This window comes from Euprymna scolopes, chromosome 16 (genome assembly GCF_053919585.1).
Source record: "Euprymna scolopes isolate OS-2025 chromosome 16, ASM5391958v1, whole genome shotgun sequence".
In the NCBI taxonomy this organism is placed as follows: Eukaryota; Metazoa; Mollusca; class Cephalopoda; order Sepiida; family Sepiolidae; genus Euprymna; species Euprymna scolopes.
In genome coordinates this window covers 51,856,042-51,876,584 of record NC_136497.1, presented here as the reverse complement: position 1 = coordinate 51,876,584, position 20,543 = coordinate 51,856,042, and the positions used below count along the sequence as shown (strand labels likewise).

Genomic DNA, 20,543 nt, shown 5'->3' with positions numbered 1-20,543 from the left:
TCATTTCGGGTTTAGTTGAATTAATTGAGTGTTCAGGTTATTATTAAAATTACAATTGTGGTTTTTAAATAAGATATAAGCCTCTTTGTCGCTGATTTTTAGTCCGTCAGTGACTTATTTACATTCAGTATTTATAACATCTATGTAGTTGCATTTGTTTGTATCAGTTTTTCATACTGCTTTCTGCAATTAGTTTGTTATATTCTTGTTTATTTTTTTATAAAAATGTTCAAGTTTTATCTGCTTTTACGATTATCTAGTTAAAGTTGTTCATGTTTCTAACTATTTTGTGTAATTTATTTTTGGAAAATTATTGTGCTGTTTGTAAAACTCTAAGACTTTAATTAAGTTTAAGACATCATTTTGAAAGTTAATCATGAGTTTTATTGTTTTTGTATTTTTTAGGCTTTTGAATTCGTAGGATTCTTTTTTTGTCTAGGTGTTTATGCTTATTAAGGAAGGAGTTGCTCACCATCTGTAAAGTCGAACAGAATGAAGGAAGAAAACGACCACGTGTCTGCGCGTGTTGTCTTACCTGCTGCGAGTATCACAGGGAGGGCAGAAATTAAAAATGGCGGCTGCGGTTTTTGTAAGATTATTGAGCGATGACGTCAGGCCTCATGTGACTGTTTTTCTGGCCGCCGATTGGCTGATGACGAACGCTTGGACAATAAAAGGAGTATGTTCAGAAGATCGACGACAGTGTATCAACTGCATCAGTGTGATTAGAAGTTCGACGTGTGTGTTAATCAACTGCCGTAGTTGCGAAATGAATTCAGCATATTAGTCTCGCCTGTTTTTTTTTTTTTTTTCATTAATTTAATAATTTAATAATTAGGTATTGGGATATTTTATAAGTGATGTTTTAAAGTTAACCATTTCCATATTTATTTTATCACATGATGAAATAAATTCTATTGAGAGTGTTCAACTACTTGAAGAACTCAATATTATTTCATCTATCCAAATAAAATTTTATAAGGAGATATGATATTTTATGTATAGATTCTCAGTATTTACTTCAACAGTGCTAAGTATGCTAGTAGAGTTGAGTAGTAAGTTATGAAAATATATATGACAATTAAGCTACACAGAATTTTCATGTTTTATTCTCGTCAGGAAAAGGATATGCATTTATGACTCTATTTTGCATGTTTAAGAGAGTCTCAAGCTATTGCATCAGTTCTTATTAGCAGCCGTCATCTACCCACAAGGATATACAGGTCAGGCTACAGGCTGAGAGTTGCAGCAGATAACAGAAAGCAAGCCCAATATACTAGGTAATAATTAATACTTTCACCCCACTATCAGCGAGTTAATATAAATCTGGTTTGCATTAAAAAAACAGTTATGTGTCATTGTCTATTTAGTTAATTATAAGAAGTTATCTGCCTTTATTTGAAATCTTCACTGATGTCACTCCTATAATAGAAACGAGGCCTCAGATTTTTTCTACCATGGATAGCGATCATTTCAATCATCTAGAACAGTGGTTCCCTATTGAATTCTTTAAATTTTTGTGGAACACTATTAACTTTTTATGACACATTTTTAGCTCTTAAAATTATCGCGGCACACTATTGAGCTCTTTAAATTTTTGCAGCACATTATTGAACTATTTAAATTTTTATGGTACACTATTGAGCTCTTTAAATTTTCATGGCACACTATTGAGCTCTTTAAATTTTCACGGCACACTATTGAGCTCTTTAAATTTTTGTGACACATTTTTGAGCTTTTTAAATTTTTGAAGCACGCCTATCACAAAAAATGAATATATTTTGCTCATAAAACCTTTTTGCAATAAAATAATAAAAAATAAAGATCATATAAGGATATCTTTTATTCATAAAAATAACTCATATCAAGTATTTAGTACCTGGCATACAATTATAATGGTGAATGTCAGTGAGACGGTTGTGCTTGGTATCACCTTACTACTACTGCCATATATGGGCTAATATGAGACAGACATACTCTTCTGCAATGCTTTTAAGTCTTTCACATTGTTTTTTTTTTCAACTAACCTAGGTACCTGGCGTTCCCTGGGTGTTTGGGAGCGTGTGTTGAGAAAGAAAAAAAAGGTGATAGTAGGCAGGTAGGCTCGAACCCGTACTGTGAAGGTGGAAAAAAACGTAAAAAAAAAGTGACGTCTTTGCCATTGCGCCGAAAGTGGAGAAGGTTTAAATTAAGGCTAATCAATCGAAAAGAGGGGAGGACTTTCGAAAATATCGGCAAAAAAAGCGACCCCTCCCTGTAGAAAAGTGCCCAATTGAGAGTGAAGGAATTAATGTTTTTAGCCAATTTTTCGATATTTGTCGTCCGAAGGGTCAAGCTTCAAAACAATACCGATCTCGTGAAAATCCGTCGCCTCTGTCGAAAGTTTTAGGCATACATACATACATACATACATACATGATGATTGCAACGTCTTGTCAGACGAGTGCCACTCCCTCAGACATTTAAAATCCATGAGCCCAAATGCCTGAGGGAGTATCTATACAAAGATGATGTTACAGAGTCTTAGCTTTGTATGACAGCTAAGTCTCTCTCTCGGTTCAAAATGTTGAGATCCAGCAACAAGCAAGAGCAAGATAGCCAGCAACAAATTAAACTGCAGACCAGCTTAATGCGGGTACTGGTCTCCCGCTTTATGGTTTTTTAAATCAGAGATTTGCTTCTCCTAGAAAGGTTGCCTTCACCACGGCTTACAGGAGCCCTTTCCACCCCAATACACATATACACACACACAAATATACATACATACATACATGATGATTGCAACGTCTTGTCAGACGAGTGCTACTCCCTCAGACATTTAAAATCCATGATTCCAAATGTCTGAGGGCGTATCTATACAAAGATGATGTTACAGAGTCTTAGCTTTGTACGACAGCTAAGTCTCTCTCTCGGTTCAAAATGTTGAGATCCAGCAACAAGCAAGAGCGAGATAGCTAGCAACAAATTAAACTGCAGACCAGCTTAATGCGGGTACTGGTCTCCCGCTTTATGGTTTTTTAAATTAGAGATTTGCTTCTCCTAGAAAGGTTGCCTTCACCACGTCTTACGGGAGCCCTCTCTACCCCAATACACATATACACACACACACAAATATACACGGTGCTAGTTGCCCGTTGACCCAGAAAAAGAGTTCATTCGCCCTTTTACATACATACATACATACATACATACATACATAGACAGGGGTCTTGGATATGACCTTAAACTATATCCGATGGTGTGGCCCCAGCTTGCGGGCCTTGGGGAGTGTGGAGCCACTCTTTAATTGCCATTGCTCTCAGGTCCACTCTGACCTGGGCTGGTAGTATATGTTAGGGTCCCATCTATGGGTTAAATAGAAACCGACTTAAAAAAAAAACAAATATACTCTATTAAAAAATTGTTCTTCAAAATCACTGGATTCGGCATTAAATAACCTGAAAAGGGTTGATATGCTGTAAAACAAAACCAACCAACCAACCAACCAACATAGACAGGCGAGATTTATATTATAGATGTTATTTAAGTAAAAAAACCCTACTTACGAAATTGAGAATTGTAGTGAAACTTTGATGGAATTTTTAAAATTTAGAGTTAGATACTCTTCCATAATAGCAATCTAAAAGACGTCTAATGATAGCTGTGCAGTACATACTTCAATCCGAGCCCACGCTCACTGGAAAGGCTTGCTAATTATTCCACTTCATATAACTCCAAATTGTAAAGATTGATCTTTGATAAATTTAGGAAAGAATTCTTCAACCTTGATCGAGGGATAATATTCTTCAGTTTTATTTTCTAAACACGTCAAATAACTATTTGTAACTTCTACTTATAACTTCTTTGCGGCAGATCAATGATAATTGCGAAGTGGTTGGGAATCACTGATCTAGAATATCGTTGATAAATGCATGAAATAAACACCACATACCTTCTCTTAGTTACTGATTTCAACATCGTCTGCAGATATTTTTACATCAATTCTTTGTTAAGTTCCTTATGTAAATGACACAAAGTGTTGTTTGATGACGGTCTATTGGTAAAAACTGACCAGGGCTTAATGAGGGTATTACACTCCATTTCTACTACATTTTAGCAAAATCTTATAATGCTAAACTAGATGTGACTATTGGAAGAGTCTATAGCAGAATTTTGGCATGGTCCCTGGTCTTGGTAGGGGCCATGATGCCGTCTTTGAGTATTTTCAGTAACCACATCGACATTTAATATGAACTAGACATAAAGTTATGTTCTAGGATATCTTTTAATCAGCTGGCTTGAGAATTTCTAGATGGTGACTGTTTGTTTTATAGGAGTTTTTAACGTTCTGTTGGCTTACTATTTTCACATGTACGTGTTACTGTTTTGGGGTTTAGAATGACTTTCATTAGTTGGGAAATATTTTGAGTTCACACGTTTCTACGAAAACTTTCTTGGTTTTGAGGAGTGACGAAGGAAGCGAGTTCCAAAAAAGTAAAAATAAAGAAAGAGTGTAAGCAATTAGAGCCATTTCCTTTTAAGCGTTCGTTGGAATCATTTCATGATTCAACCGCCACAGAATATCGCTAAGAAATGTTCAATAAATCAATAGTCGATTAAACCTCACAACTTGACGCGCCTCCTTTGTATTATTTATTACTTTTCATTATTTGCTCATACAAACGATCTATTTCTGATTATTGATCACTAACCTTGCGAATCTCCCGGTTGAGTTGTTCTTTTAAATCTAGATTATTTTCTCCGCAGTCCAGATTTCTTCGCCTCAGAACAGAAGCCACCGTATTAGCAAACATCATCACAGCATCGGCGATGTAAGCCTTGATCAACTGTAAAAAAAAAAAAAAAAGGATACAAAGAAATGAAAAAAAAAAAATGGTCATAAGACAAAGAAGAATGCAAGTAGAAATTTTAGCGTTCTTTTGCTACTTAGTTTTTTGTAAAAGTCAAGAAAACCTCTCGATAAAGTTACAGTATAGTTAACAACCAAAAAATCAAAAAGAAAAAAATCTATACAATAAATAACTTTTACTAAACGTATTAAATTTGAATTGTCTACCTTTCGTACACTTTTCATAATCTGCAAACACTCCCCCGCTCTCTCCCCATCTCTTTCTATATACATATACTAGCAAAGATACCCGTGCTTCGCACGGAGCTTTGTTGCGCACTCGGGTACCAAAATCTGTGGGCACCTTTCCAGTAAGTTGATGTTGTAAGAGCAACGATTGCATAAGGTGATTAACATTTTAACTACCTCTTGTAGTGACTGAAATTCAATCAGGAACTTCACAAAACATTTTCATCAAAAAGGAAGGTTACTTGATGTTACATAGTAAATTTTTCATTGAAGTCATTTTCAACTCTTGCTTAAATTTTATCTTGCACATTCAATACTAAAAACTTACCACAATCAGATCATGTCAGTTTTTCCTCATATCCATTTCTCGAACTTTTCACTAAAGAGCCTCAGGGTAAACTACATTTCTGCTGCTTTGATTTGGAGCCAGAATGTAGAGTTTTTCTGAACTTCCTGTCCGGCCGATGGAGACGTAGAACATACCGTGACTGAAGCAGTCTGATGTCAAGTCTACGCCAATGGTGTTAAATGTCTGACCTTGACTTTTGTTTATTCTCATTGCAAAACACACCTTCACAGGAAATTGGAGTTTCCGGAATTTAAATGGAAGTACTGAGTCCGATGGAACTAAGGGGATCCTTGGCAGTAGAACGGTTTCGCCTTTGTAGTGACCACAGGAAATGGTGGCCTCAAGTACATTGGTGTGCAATCTGGTGATAACACATCTGGTTCCGTTTGTTGTTTTTGGCGGTTCCAAGGATCGAAGAATCATGATTGGCGATCCAATTTTGAGATTTAAAATGTGTGGAGGCATTCCAGATATCTCCAAAGAGTTTAAAAACTCCACAGGGTAGTGAACAGCTTCATATTCATTAGTAGCCGAATCAACTGACTTGTATTGCTTTGTGTCTCCTGGAAATTCATCCATTATTGAATTGTTCAAATGATTCACATTGCTGTTTAATGGCGAAATAATAGCCCTCTCAGCAAGCCAATCCGGTGATTTTCCATTGTTTTGCAGGTCTGGGTACACTTTGTCTTTCAGTTGCTTTTGATTACCGACACATTTACCAAGCGCAGTTGGAATCTTAATTGTGTCAGGTGAAGAAGTGATAGGAAACTGACCATTACCGATTCGGAGAAGCAATTTTGAGAAGTCTGCTGCAGCTGTGTTATCAGAGATATAGGCTCTCATATTAGTAGTCAGTCTCTTCACTATAACGTGCCTCCAGAGATAGGATTGTTTCAAACTTGCATTGACAATGTTAGCCCTTGTGCCATTTTTAACCACTGGGAGGATTTGACGGAAATCACCGCAAAATAAGGTTGGAATGCCACCCATGGGATTCTTGTTTCCTGTGATGTCTTGCAGTGTTCGGTCAATTGCTTCATAAGCACTCTTGTGCGTCATTGGGGCTTCGTCTACAATGATTGCAGAGGTGTCTCTAATTACATTTGCCAAGGCTGAGTTACCAGTAATTTTGCAAACTGGCTGATCCATTCGATGAGTATCCAAGGGTACTTTAAAAGTGCTGTGAAGAGTGCGGCCACCTTGTAGTAGAGTAGCAGCAATGCCACTGAATGCTGTTGCAAGCACAATCTTTCTCATGGATCTAATCTTTGCAAGGATCAAATTGATTACAAAAGTCTTGCCCGTACCACCTGGAGCATCAAGAAACATCATGTTTTTGTTCATTTCACCTTGTGCTTCCAACATTGCCATGAATGAATTGTAAACTTCTCTTTGAGAATCGGTCAGTTTTTCTTGCATATTTTCTGCTTGTAGGGAAGTTCTTCAAGATTATAAGTAACTTCACGTTGATACTCTCTCGCGAGTCTTTCATCTCTCCCTTGCATTGATGCAGGTAATCCATAGCTTGCCAATGGTTGACCGCACATAAGGAGAACTTTTTCTTCAATTAGACAAAGAGTTTTATTGTAGATGTCCTCATTAAAATCTGCTTCTGGATTGTTAACTTCTTGCCTGTATCTGTGAAGAATGTCTTCAGATATTACATCACGAAAAGCCATCCAGATCTCAAGAGGATTTCTTGGCTCACAGGCTGTTAAAATTATCACAAATAGGCTTCGCAAATTTGAAGGTGATTGAGTGGCACTTGCCTCTCCTACTGCTTGATGCAAGTGATGGTCATTTTCTAGAAGGCCTCGAGCAAGGCACGCTGCTCTGTATGTTTCAAACACCTGACCATTGTATGCTCGCAAATTTTGAAATGAAGTTGGACCAGCAACCTCATTGAGCAACAGGCGTAAGAAATAACACTCCCCTGCTTTTGGACTAATCGTGTAGATTCTCCCAATGCATGGTGCCTTCCATACATCATCATTTTCAGTATCTTCAACTTGTACCCCACGCATTCTTCTCATCCATTTCTTTGTCGATTTGTTCCAAGTGTAAAACTCAGGGACTTCTACGTATTTGAGACCCCTTGCAAAGTCATCCTCATGGCAGAGTTGAAAAAATGCTGTCAAAGTTGTGGCAGGCGGTGGACCTTGGGCTCGTTCCAGAGCAGTATCAGCTGAGAACATGACACGCTGCCCATTTTCAAGATGAACAGAAAGTTGTACAATTGGGGGGAAATGTTCATGGATGGGATGTTCCAATATCCTCCAGGCTGCCTCTGAACTGCCGACATACCTTGCATTCTGGAACTGCTGGATCTCATCCACAATGTGACTTTGTACTTGGCCTTGTTGGTTAGCTGCTCCATCAGTTCTTTGTAGTTCAAACACTGCTTGATCACATCCTTTATTCACGTATTTGAGGACATATTTGATGCTTTGGATCGAGCTGCAAATTTCTACGTTAATGTGAGCGTTGAACTGCTGAAGGAGGACCTTGTTGTACGGAACAATCCACTGGTTTGTTATTTCTTGATTAACATACCGACCATTTCTCTTCATCCTTATTGTACCAGTCTGGCCTCCATCTTCTGGTTTTCTTCGCCTGTACTTGGGGTAAGAGTCTTGGCCTTGCTTGGTACACTGAAGAAATTCTTTTGGGTATTTTTTGGAACATTTGTTGTCAATCATACATGGACAATTTGGATTAAATGGTCCACAAGGTCCATGCACCATATGTGCCATCACTTTAGCATGAAGATCAGAATCTTCCTCTTTGTCAGGGATCTTTGCAGATATGCAGAGATCCATTTTTTCTGGTAGAAGTTTGTCCTCTGAGGCCTGCCAGGTGAGGATGTGTGCATGCGGCAGTCCTCTTTTTTGATATTCAATACTGTACAGGAAAGCCCTCAACCTGCCAAATCCTCCCTTTTTAATAAATTCAAGTAACTTTTTTAGCTTCTGCCTGAAAACCCTGGCAACAATATCTGGACGATCCTGAGGGTCTTGCCCTTGAAGACAATTTTCTGTAATTTCTGTCCACTTTGGATTTGTTGTGAACGTGATGAAGAGGTCGGCTCGGCCCATTCGCCGAACATATGCCATGGCATCACTTTGACGCTCAAACATGTATCGAGGGCCTCCTGTATAAGTTGTCGGAAGTACAACTCGTTGACCAAACTGTTCTGGATTCCCATCCTCCCTAAGAATTGAATCTCTCAAGTTGCTATAATTGTCAGCTCTCAGGGTCTGTTGCTCACGCCTCAGGAACTGTAAACGTTCTGTTTCAATCTTGCAGTACACATCCACCAGCCATTGTTGAAATAGCCTTCGGTACCAGAGAAAATAGTTTCCAGGCCGAGTCATTAAATGGTACGAATAAAATTGCTGTTGGGTAACTTTTCGCCCATTGGATGCCTTCATGTAGATGTTGTAAGATGGAGAACCATAGGGGTACATTAACGGGTACATTAAAGTATCGTAGAGGGGATGTAGTTCGGAGATCCATTTTAATGTATCATTTCTAAAACGCAAGACAATATCCCGGTTAGCTGTTGGTTCATTCTCCATTAATATTCCAATCTCATACGTTGTTGTTGGAGCATTGAATCGCCGTGGATGCTCTTCTTGCGGCCTTCGGTCTTCCCTTATGACAACTTTATGTTCTACCAAGTGTTCTTCTTCAATCCTCTCCTTTGTTGTTTTCAGCTGACAAATAAAGCTGTTGTTCTCATGTAAAAATTCAGTCAGACTTTGGAGAATGTCTCTATTGAGTCTACTGTCACGTCCCCGATTATGTAGTTCCTCTTCCAGACTATCCAAGAAGTAGACTTGAATAAACTTTGCTGTTTCATCTTCAGGTCGTAAAAGACTCCCAATCTGGTGGCAAATCTGGCCTCGAATTTTAAAGGAAGGATTCCACCCATGTACTGCCGCAATTTTGTGACCAAATGATGTCATTGCAAAACAATTGTTATAACTGCGTAGATTTTGCAGAAAATCTTTAGAGATGGGACCATTGCCGGAGAGCAAATCTTGAAGCAACTGAGGCAGTGGTGGAAAGCTATCAAGCACAACTTTGCCAGAAGAACAACAACAACCAGGGGTTTCTCCTTTAAATTTTACAGCTGAGCAATGTTGACATACTTTGTCCATTTTTCCTATATCAGCTGTAGTGAGAGAGTCATTTTTGTTGTAGAGCAATCCTTTTCTATTGCAGTGTTCTATTTCATGGTGTCTCAAAGCAGTCATTCGTTGTCTAGCTGCCTCGTTTTCTGTCAATTGCTGGGGCAAAGTCATACTCTCTCTCCATGCAGCCTCTCGTTGTTGCCCTTGGTATAGGCGAAAGCTTCGTTGGGTTTCCGATTCATTCTGATGTCGTTGAGCCACTCTCAACTGACCTTGTGTACGTCTACTTACCTCATATAATTCATTCGATCGTAATATTGCTTCTCTTTCCAGTGCATATCTTTGCCTTTCTTGAATTTCATCTTGTGATGAATTTAACCGCCTTACAGCATGTCTAGTTCTGTCAGCTTCACGTTGGGTTTCTCTTTCCAAATCTGACAGTCTTGCTCTCCTTTCTCTTTGACGTATCCTGTTAAGTTCTAGACGTCTTTCTCTATCTGAATTGTTTTCATTGGAGCGAATTGCAGCAACTCTTAGTCTATTAGCTTCCAATCTTTCCATTCTTTCTTCCTCACTTTCGTTTCTACTTCGTTTGGGTGGCATAATTTCGGTTTTAAACGGAATTGTTTAACGATATTAATGATTGTAAATTAATTAAGCGTAAAGGAAATGTATACTAACTGAAATGGACGAACTATAAATAATATTTCTGAATAGTACAATTATAAACAATTATATTGTACCTATTTACTATGCCTCCCCACGGGACAGAGTTAGACACCAGGGTCGTTTTTTAACGTGGAGAAAAGGTACAAAAATAAAAATTGTCTCAGTCGTGAAGGATTTCTCCTCCACCGAAAGAGAACAAGAAAATGAAGTGCAGCATCTGAAGAACAGATACTACACTTTGATCTTGACCAAAAGGAATGAATAAAAGCGACCTACGTGTGACTCATTACTTCCGGGTGTAAACGTCACAGTCTAAAAGTAATAATTAAAAAAAAAAGTAAATGTAAAATAAATGTAATACCAACTTAGGTTAACTAAGTAAACAGTACAATTAAAACAGTTCTATTAAAACAAATAATTACTAAGATCTAGGTAATTGTTAGTCTCATTGTTATCGTTTTAAAGAAAAAAATATGTAAAAAAAGTTCTGCTTTTGTGAGTACGTGTATTTCTTTTAAATTACATAACCTTTTTATTTTATTATTTATATCTCTTTTAAATTTATATATTTTGTTAGTAAACTGGAAGAAATTCAGTTGAATAAAACCTTGTTCGTGTTCTTTACGTTAAACTCATATTTTTATAAAAGGTTCATCCGGTTTAAAGAAAGCACTAAGTTTAAATAAGACTGGAAATAACTAATTCAATATATAAATAGAAAAATGAAATAAATATAAGCTTTAAGTCTTAAGATAGTAATAATCAAAATGTAATAAATTATTTGTAGTTAAAATCTATGATAAACAGGCTTTCGAAATAGGCTCGACCAGAAAGATTAAATTGGAACGAAATTATAATCTCCGTGCCATTTTCAAAACAACCCCACAAAAGTAACGATATCCTGCAGTTGGTTAAATGACAATGGTTGTAAGAAAAATGTAAAAGAAAGTGCGCTTATCTGTTTATTTTGACCTGTTTTATTTAATTAAAAAAAAATTGGCTATAACTGGAAGAGAGCGTAATGTTTTGGGGGCTGTTTAAAAATAGAATGGAAATAAAGTTAGTTCCGTTTTAATTGTGTTTAATTGCGGCAAGCGCTAACAAAATCGAAAAATCACTGTTTACATTCGAAATGTTAACTTTTATAGGTTTACAGGTTTGCTGACAAGGCTGGGGGTGTTTAATACAATTATTTTACTAAATTGATTTTTTTCATTTAAAAATAAAATTATTTATTTTTTAATAAAGTTTTATTTTAAAATATTTGTTTTTGTTTATTTATATAAAATTACGATAGTTGAATTGTATTCTTTCAATTATATTGGCAAGTAAAATATAAAAGATTAAAACGGAACGAAATTGAAATTTCCATTACATTTTCAATACAATCCCAAAACATAAAGCTTTGCTCGCCAATGAATTGTTTTGATAATATACGTAAAGTGAAATAAATCGAATATAAAATTAAATGAAAATATATTAAATAATTAAATGTTAAATAGATTTTGTAAATAGTACAGTTGAAATGATTAGAATATTTCCAATATGTAATAAGGTCGAGGTAATTAGTTAAAGAGATTTAATATAATGTGATATGCAAATGAGCATAAGTCATTCGATATGGGGGTGGTTTGTAGACTAGTATATAAAGAAATTAGGCCTAGATTGTTATGTCTCCTATGACAGAAACATCCTAAAATGGGTTCTAATGTTTCTCTACCAGGAGAGATCTACCCTCTTACCTCCTTTATATTTCGTTGATGATGGAGAGCTGTACACACAGACAGAAACACACGAACCCTATTACTTTATAAAAATATAGATATAGATACGAGGCCTGTCAAAAAAGTATCCAACCTTTATTTTTCCCATGCGAAATAAAGACGACAGTACGGCACCACTCTACACAGTGAAGGAAGACACCTTCATGCGCATGCATAAAGTTTTGGGTGAACTTCCAGCGCGTCAATCGCTGCCTGTCAATCACTGAGTGAGGTGCTACAGTGCTACACAATGTGTTTGTCGGATTACTGATTCTCTCAAGATGACTGAATGTGTTAAGCAATAGTACTGCATCAAATTTGGTCAAAAGCTTGATGAAAGAAAGTCTACACTTATCATTTTTTCAAAAACTGCAAATTTAAGCTAAATTGAATGTAACTGTTTAAACAACCTATACCTCATTTGATTCGCGTTTTATTACTCTATAATTTTACCTGTTCATATTTGAATTGAAATTGAAGTATCATGTATCATGAAGTGTTCACACCAATTTAATAAATTAACCTCAAATTGAGATTCGATTTATAATCTGTATAGAATAGTGTTTCGAGTTTCGTTCGGTTCGTGAGACGGTTCATATGTATAATCGTTAAAATTTACAGTTATATTTAGAAAAATCACTATTTTGCAATTGCAGTCTAGTTTTATTTTTAACTTAAGTTTATTAAAAAATAATTTAATTTTCTTTCTATCGTTCGATCACTTGAATTAACTAATATGAAAATACATAATAACATTTTTTATTTTTATTGCCTTGATTTTGTGAAAATATCATTCATATATATATACTCTTAACCTAAATTTATATCATATTGGCTTCGGCATTAGCCTCACAAATGGGCAACAAAATAGGGGAGTTACAAAGTGCATATAACATATTTCTTAATCTTTTCTATCTCTCCCTTTCTCTATCCCTCTATTTCTCTATTTACTTCCACCTCTCTCTCTCTTTTTACACCCACCTCTCTTCCCTTTTGCCCCTCTCTCACGCGTATATACATTAAAATATATCTTATATTTTAAAAATTTGTTTCATTAATTGCAGGATAATTAATGTAAAGAAACATCCCGGAGACTTTTTGTTTCAACTCCAAAAGCAAGCAACGAATGAAGAGAGGCATGCAGAGAGCATAGGGGGCTGTCCTCCTTAGCAGGATAAAGGCAACAAACACGCACACAAGCAATGATAACTGTACTCAATTAGGAGAGATCACGTCAGATGAACGACGCCCAACCAGCCTCAACTAAGGTAAAATTTTAATTAGATAAAATGATTTAAGAAGTAAATGATCATACGACAAACATCATAAGAAGATTCTTTTTTCTTTTTTTTTTATTTAGTCAAACTAGAAAAGTAAGTACTTGAGCCAAGTTTGAGAGCAGGTTTCGTCGACAACAATAGTTTAAAATGTCATTCTTCAAAAGTACGTACTGATAACCTCGGTTTCGTCCCAATCTGGTAGTCACTACATCGATTCTTTTGGCGCTGATTCCATGTCTTTCGCAACAACAGAATGTTGCTTGTATTTAAGTTGGTCAGAATTGTGCTGTTGTCGAAAAAGGTGTTCGTGTCATAAGATGCCACAATCCAGAATGTCTTTTTGTTTATTAGATGCAATTCATTTGCCTGTAATAAAGTAGAATAAATAATTTATTTTTATTACTTAACGTTTAGACTTCATTTTCTGGACTCCTTAAAAATAACAATCTCACTGTCATCATGATCATCATAAAAGCTATACACAAGTTAGAGAGTAATCTGAACTAAAAAAAAATAAACGCTTGCTGAAATATTGTGATATTCCGGTATCACACATAGGATTTTAATGATCGAGAAGAAATCTTGAAGAAGGTATGATATATTATATATATAAAAAAAAAATACATCTAGGAACGATAATTTGTTATGCCCCTTTTTTCATCGTGAATAGAGTTCACATGGTCCAATAATGTTTGAACATCTTCACATCTTTAACATATATATATATATATATATATATATATATATATATATATATATATATATATATATATATATATATATATATATTTAAAGTGATGGTTGTGTAGTTCCAACGAGAGAAAAAATGTATATTTAAAAGAGTGTAGCCATCAACAATTGTGGTTTTTTTTTAAGGTTTTCATCATATTTTTATTTTAAAATATTTTTATAACGCGTTTCGAGCTTAGGGCGTGCTCTCTTCAGATGTTTTCGTAAGAAGTTTTTCTTTAAAATAGGAGTTTGTACAGTTACCTCCGCTGATATTAAATATGTTTTTCAGAGTGATGATGCGTGTGTTCAGACATTCTGGCTCCAACTGTAAGTGTTCAAATGTCCGGTCAAAGTTATTTTCAAAGAGTGTTTTTTAGTCCATATGGTGAAGGTTTTTATGGGTTTTTTAGGGTTCTTTTTAAAGACTTTCTTTCCCCATGTATAGCATACACTCACACACAATCACACACGCATACATATACATTCATGTACATGTACATGTTATGCTACGAAGCGTATGGTGACAAGCAAAAAGAATAGACAACACAGGATTAAGATTTGAACGAACTCAACAATTTATTTTCTAATAAATAACACAGAATAATAACGAGCTGTCCTTGGGGTGAAGATGGCAGATTGTTGTTAGTTGTTGTTATTGTGGTTATAAGGCACGACGAAACCTTCGTTTGTAATAGTAGTAGCAGCAGTGCTGGTCTGGTTATAATCGTGTGTCAATAGCGATAGTTGTTGTTGTTAGAAGGCGCGACGAAGCCTTCGTTGGTAATGGTAGTAGCAGCAGTGCTGGTTATAATCGTGTGTCAATAGCGATAGTTGTTGTTGATAGAAGGCGCGACGTAGCCTTCGTTGGTAATGGTAGTAGCAGCAGTGCTGGTTATAATCGTGTGTCAATAGCGATAGTTGTTGTTGTTAGGAGGCGCGACGAAGCCTTCGTTGGTAATGGTAGTAGCAGCAGTGCTGGTTATAATCGTGTGTCAATAGCGATAGTTGTTGTTGTTAGAAGGCGCGACGAAGCCTTCGTTGGTAATGGTAGTAGCAGCAGTGCTGGTTATAATCGTGTGTCAATAGCGATAGTTGTTGTTGTTAGAAGGCGCGACGAAGCCTTCGTTGGTAATGGTAGTAGCAGCAGTGCTGGTTATTATCGTGTGTCAATAGCGATAGTTGTTGTTGTTAGAAGGCGCGCCGAAACCTTCGTTGTAGTAGTAGTAGCATTGGTCGTGACAGCCGTAGCGTTGTGGTGATGGCGAGGCTGGTGGTCCTTCTGCTGTCTTTTCCTTGACTTCGCTAAATATAGCAAGCACGCGGACGTAGTTGTAGACAAACGGTTAGTGATGAAGAAATTGCCTCCATGTCGAGAAAACTGTGTTTCTTTTGGGTTGTTGTTTTCGCTACGGTGTGTAAGGCATCTAAGCGTTTTGCCCGTAATTTTGTGGAGGTAACCATGATCATGTGCCTCGACTTTGGTGCCATGGTAGCGATCGTAGCGTGAATCCCTACGTAGTCAATTTCTCCCCAAAGCGGTCAGGAATCATGAAACTTGAGTGGTGGTCGTCACGGTGACACGTGGCAGACAGTATGACGGCGTCCCCAAGTCAAAACGAGATCTAAATCATAACATCATAACATACACATGCACATGCACACGTACGCAGGCACACACACATACACACACGTACATACATAGAAATATATGTAGGAGCATACATATATACATACCCACCTACACACTCACACACGTACTCGCATACATCCACCGCTAACAATTATTTTTATTTTTTTATTTTATATATATATATATATATATATATATATATATATATATATATATATACTTTTTTTTTTTTTTTCTTTTTTTCCCCTTTTTTCCATTTGAACACTTACAGTTGGAGCCAGAATGTCTGAACACACGCATCATCACTCTGAAAAACATATTTAATATCAGCGGAGGTAACTGTACAAACTCCTATTTTAAAGAAAAACTTCTTACGAAAACATCTGAAGAGAGCACGCCCTAAGCTCGAAACGCGTTATAAAAATATTTTAAAATAAAAATATGATGAAAACCTTTAAAAAAAAACCCACAATTGTTGATGGCTACACTCTTTTAAATATATATATATATATAAATATATATATATATATATATATATATATATATATATATTTATATATATATATATATATATATATACATATATATATACATATATATATATATATAATCTACAGACTGTGAGAGATAATATAATTATTTCCAATCAAATAACGTCGCAGCTCACACAAGCTATGATAGCTAACAAACCAGAAGTCCACGACTCGAGTTTCGTCCTCATTTGGGCTCATCAGTTGAACACATCCGAACTCGGAATTCAAGACACAAATCTCTTGCATGCGAGGTAAGAACTCTGCCACACACAAGAAAGTCTATGTTAAAACAGGTCAAGCAAACTGCTGCGAAATCCTACTATAGAATGTACCTACTTCATCTCAAACAAGGAGAGGGGGGGGGGTAATCATCCAACCACTGAAAACCCAACTTGACATCTGACAAGTAGGATTTTTACACTCACTAGGACGATGTCATTCAACAGGTTAACAACATCGCAGCTCACATGATCCATGGCTCGTGTGAGCTTCGACATTGTTTGACTGTGGAAATAAATAAATATATATATGTAGTAATAAGTAGTGTTCTGTACTTCTAAATACAAGAATAGAGGTTGAAGGTTCCCAAAATTCATACTAGAATTGTCTGCAAGGACCGTGGTATAACAGATAAAGTACCGAGTGACACTTTTCTGGAGACTGAAGATTGAATTCTCAGTCGGGATAATATTCAGAATACAATTGCAAATTACTTAAGACTTCTACCTAGTCATTACTGATGGAACAAGAGCATGCTACTCCCGTGGATTAAATAAAGGTTCCATTCGGAATTCTGTACAGATTCTGGAGTTCCACAGAAAATAACACTAAAGATGAGAACAGTAGTCTGAATGATCTAAGTAAAACTAACTGATATTTGTTTTCTTATCTTGAGTTATCCATCAGTGAAATATTAACAAAGTTAGTGCACCATGATACTCGCTTACTTATTATGGTCAGAAGCTGCAATCCCAAGAGGTCAGCGTCCTTCTCTGAAAGAATCTTGAGCATAATGTGGCACAAGTATTATTAGGAGCTGGGTTTCCTCACATTAAAGGTCAACTTTGTGTTTGACTTTGCTTTCGGGGAGGAGGCAAGTAATTTGTGCATTGTTATTGCATTAACAACAGTGTGACGTCAACCCACTTCAAAGCTTTGTTTGAACAAACAAATGCTATGGGAATTATGTAAAAACAAATGAGTTTGATAGGTACATAAGAAAGATCATGGCTCAAATTAACTATTGATTAACGAAAGGGACGTTGATAGATTGCAATCCGTGATTTTTTTTTTTTTTTTACACAGTGATCACCACTTATCAAGGCCTGGAAGCCACTCAGGGATAAGGGTTATTGCAAGTACATTACGTTAGTGTGGAGATTTGATGAAGTGTTTAATTAAGGGAGCGGTTCATTAGGAATTTGTTAACATTGGACTTGAAGACATCCAAGTGGTAGTCCGGAGGGAAGCAGGCAGACGGAACAGAGTTCCACAGGCGTGCAGTTCTAAGAAAGAAGCTTTGTTCATGGAATCCGCGTTTTGATTTAGGCACAGATATAGAGTGGGGGAAATTTTTCACGGGTGTTTTTCGTGAAAGATTTGCGAGAGGGGACCAGAGATTGGAGTTCAGACGAGCACCTGCCATGGAAATAACGATAACAAGGATAGGCTCGCAACGTCTCTTCTGTGGGAGAGAGGTTGCAGGGTAGAGAAAAGGGCATCCCCCACTAAGCCACAAAGTCTATTTTGTACTCTGTCAAGGCAGGATAGGCTGTTTTTAGCAGCTCCTGCCCAGATATGGCAGGAGTATTCCATCCTTGTTCTTTCTCTTATTTTGTTTGTTCTGATTATGTATTCCTGTTCCTCTCTTTCTTTTTTTTTGAACGTTTCTCTCTCCCTCTCTCTTGTTTTCGCTGCCACCTGAGAAGCAAATAGCAGTTGCTGATTTTTCCTCACACGGGTTATGTGTGAAATCAACTCGCTAATTCATGATTTTTATATTTTTCGGAAGCTGAAATGAATAAATAAAAAGTCATATTATTTTATATAGCATTTTTTTTTTTTGCATTCTCTACAATATCCTTGATAAGCCTAGATAATTAATTCTCTGGATAGAACTAATGACACCATCTGTATGACTGCATATTACTCCTTCATTAAGGGGAATGCACAGGCACACCAAGACACATTCCCCAAGCTCTACGATAGTATCACAATAATATGGGGCATTTAAGCTCGTCACTTGATCTCTGAGGACCGACCCCAGGAGCACTTTTTCTGCAGTTTTTTCATGTTGAGATACATGTCAAGCTAGTGGCAAAAGATGAGTGGAAGACAACCATAGTGAGGACAAAGCAGACTTAATGAAGAACAATTAAAAATTACCATGTTTGGAAATTGAATCTGTTGATGTAACAAGATCAAAAGCTTGCTCCACAAAGCTACAATTTGCTAATGCATGAATAATTGTTGCCACATCTGGGCTGGTGCATCCACAACTAGTCCCTCCCTCTTGGGGTCCAAAAATAGTCTAAAATCTTATAGGTACTGCACTATTGATCAAATTCCAACCTCTTCACTGTTGAGGTCCCTAGATGTTGGAAGCCTTCTACCCTAATAATTTCTTCCCTGACACTGCTAGACTTTAGAATTCCCTCCCTGTTTCCTGCTCCCCTCACTGCACTGACATGTAGAAGTTTAAATGTAATGTGAACAGACATTTCATATTTATTATTATAGAACCAATACTTTTTTGATTATTACATTGTACCCAATATACACTAGTGATTTCAGAAGTTTAAAAAATGGTGTGGGTGCTATCTGATAGAATCAAAACCAAAAAAATTGGCACTCCAGTATTATTTAATACCATTTGAGCTAACAACAAATGGATATCAAAATTCTAAAAAAATTAACAAACTTTAATGCATAAATGTATATTTGTGTATGTGTAGAGAAGCATTTTGAGCTGACTTATGCCTACCAAGTTCCAATTTTTTTTCAATTTTGACCCCCTTAGTAGTTATTTTTACTGGCTAAAAACCAAATCGAATCCATTTATTCATTGCGGGATATTATCCTCATCTTCTAGCTGTTTCACAACGTTTCGGCCAACTACTCCTCTGGCTTTCATCAGGTTATTAACTGCAAAGGGATAGGAATGCAGAATCTCCTAACTTCATCCTCAGCAATTACTGCCTTCCATAGTTGTTGTCTCAGCATGTTTTTGCCAACTAAGCCTCTAGGTAGGATTGAAACCGCTATCTTCAGACAATGTTTACCTGGAACCGTAGAGATTCAACGTCTCTATCCACTGTGCCACAGGCCCCAAGAATGCGATCAAGTTTGGATTTTTTTGTCTTATAAATCCAAGTGACAAAGGCCAGAAGAATAATAGTCCGAAACATTGTGAAACAACAACTAAAAGATGAAGATAATAGTCCACAATAAATAAATGAATAAATAATACAAATTACTTATCTCAAAACGAATTCCAATTAATTAAATAAAATATTAAACAGGGTTCGATATTCAATTAGTAGATTTTGAGTACCTATCCCGTTGCGGGATAGGAGGTCAAAGGAATAGTTGGCCGAAACGTCATGAAAAAACAACTAGATGAGGATAATAGTCCACAATAAATAAATAGATAAATAATACAAATTACTCATCTCAGTAAGAATTCCAATTAATTAAATAACAAATCGAATTTGTTCCACAGGTCCAAATTCCCTATATATCAAGTTTTAAGTATGTAGACCAAAAATTGTCAGAGTAGTTTGGTAGAGATCGTTCCGTACACAGGCAGACAGACAGACATACACAATCACACACACACACACACACATATATATATATATATATATATATATATATATATATATATATATATATATATATATATATTAGCATGGGTGCCCAGCGAGCCCGGTTATTTGGAGGTGTATGTTGAGCAAAAAAAAAAAAAAAAAAATAGCGGTCAATTTTTTTTTAACTTTGCCCCCTATTATGACCCCTTAAAATTTATTGCTTTGGGTTCAAATCGAGTTATTAAGTTAGATCCATGTCCAAGGAACCTATATCTAAAATTTCAAATTTTTTTCTAGCCAAAAACTGATCACATCGATTCCCCCAAATCTCAGTACACTGTATATCAAATTCGAGTCTGTAGACTAAAAGTTGACAGAGTTATTGTGTAGGGAAATGTACACAGGCGCACGCACACGCACACACACACACACACACACACACACACACACACACACACACACACACTTTTATAGATATACTAGTATTTCAGCCCGGCGTTGCCCGGCTGTTTGGAGGTGTATGCTGAGCAAAAAAAAAAAAAATAAATAAAAAAAACGGTGA

At 36.4% G+C, this 20,543-nt stretch overlaps 1 protein-coding gene across 1 annotated transcript in view; it reads right to left on the bottom strand.

Annotated features, from left to right (window-relative positions):
* The window catches only part of LOC145296174 (glutamate receptor ionotropic, delta-2-like), a 74,614-nt gene that overhangs the window by 39,399 nt on the left and 14,672 nt on the right, over window positions 1–20,543 (bottom strand). Inside the window, exons 6-7 of the mRNA XM_080142383.1 lie at window positions 13,449–13,643; window positions 4,692–4,826 (exon numbers count right to left, since the gene is read on the bottom strand). Of these exons, the coding sequence (XP_079998509.1) occupies window positions 4,692–4,826; window positions 13,449–13,643 (330 nt within the window). The remainder of the gene's footprint in view (window positions 1–4,691; window positions 4,827–13,448; window positions 13,644–20,543) is intronic.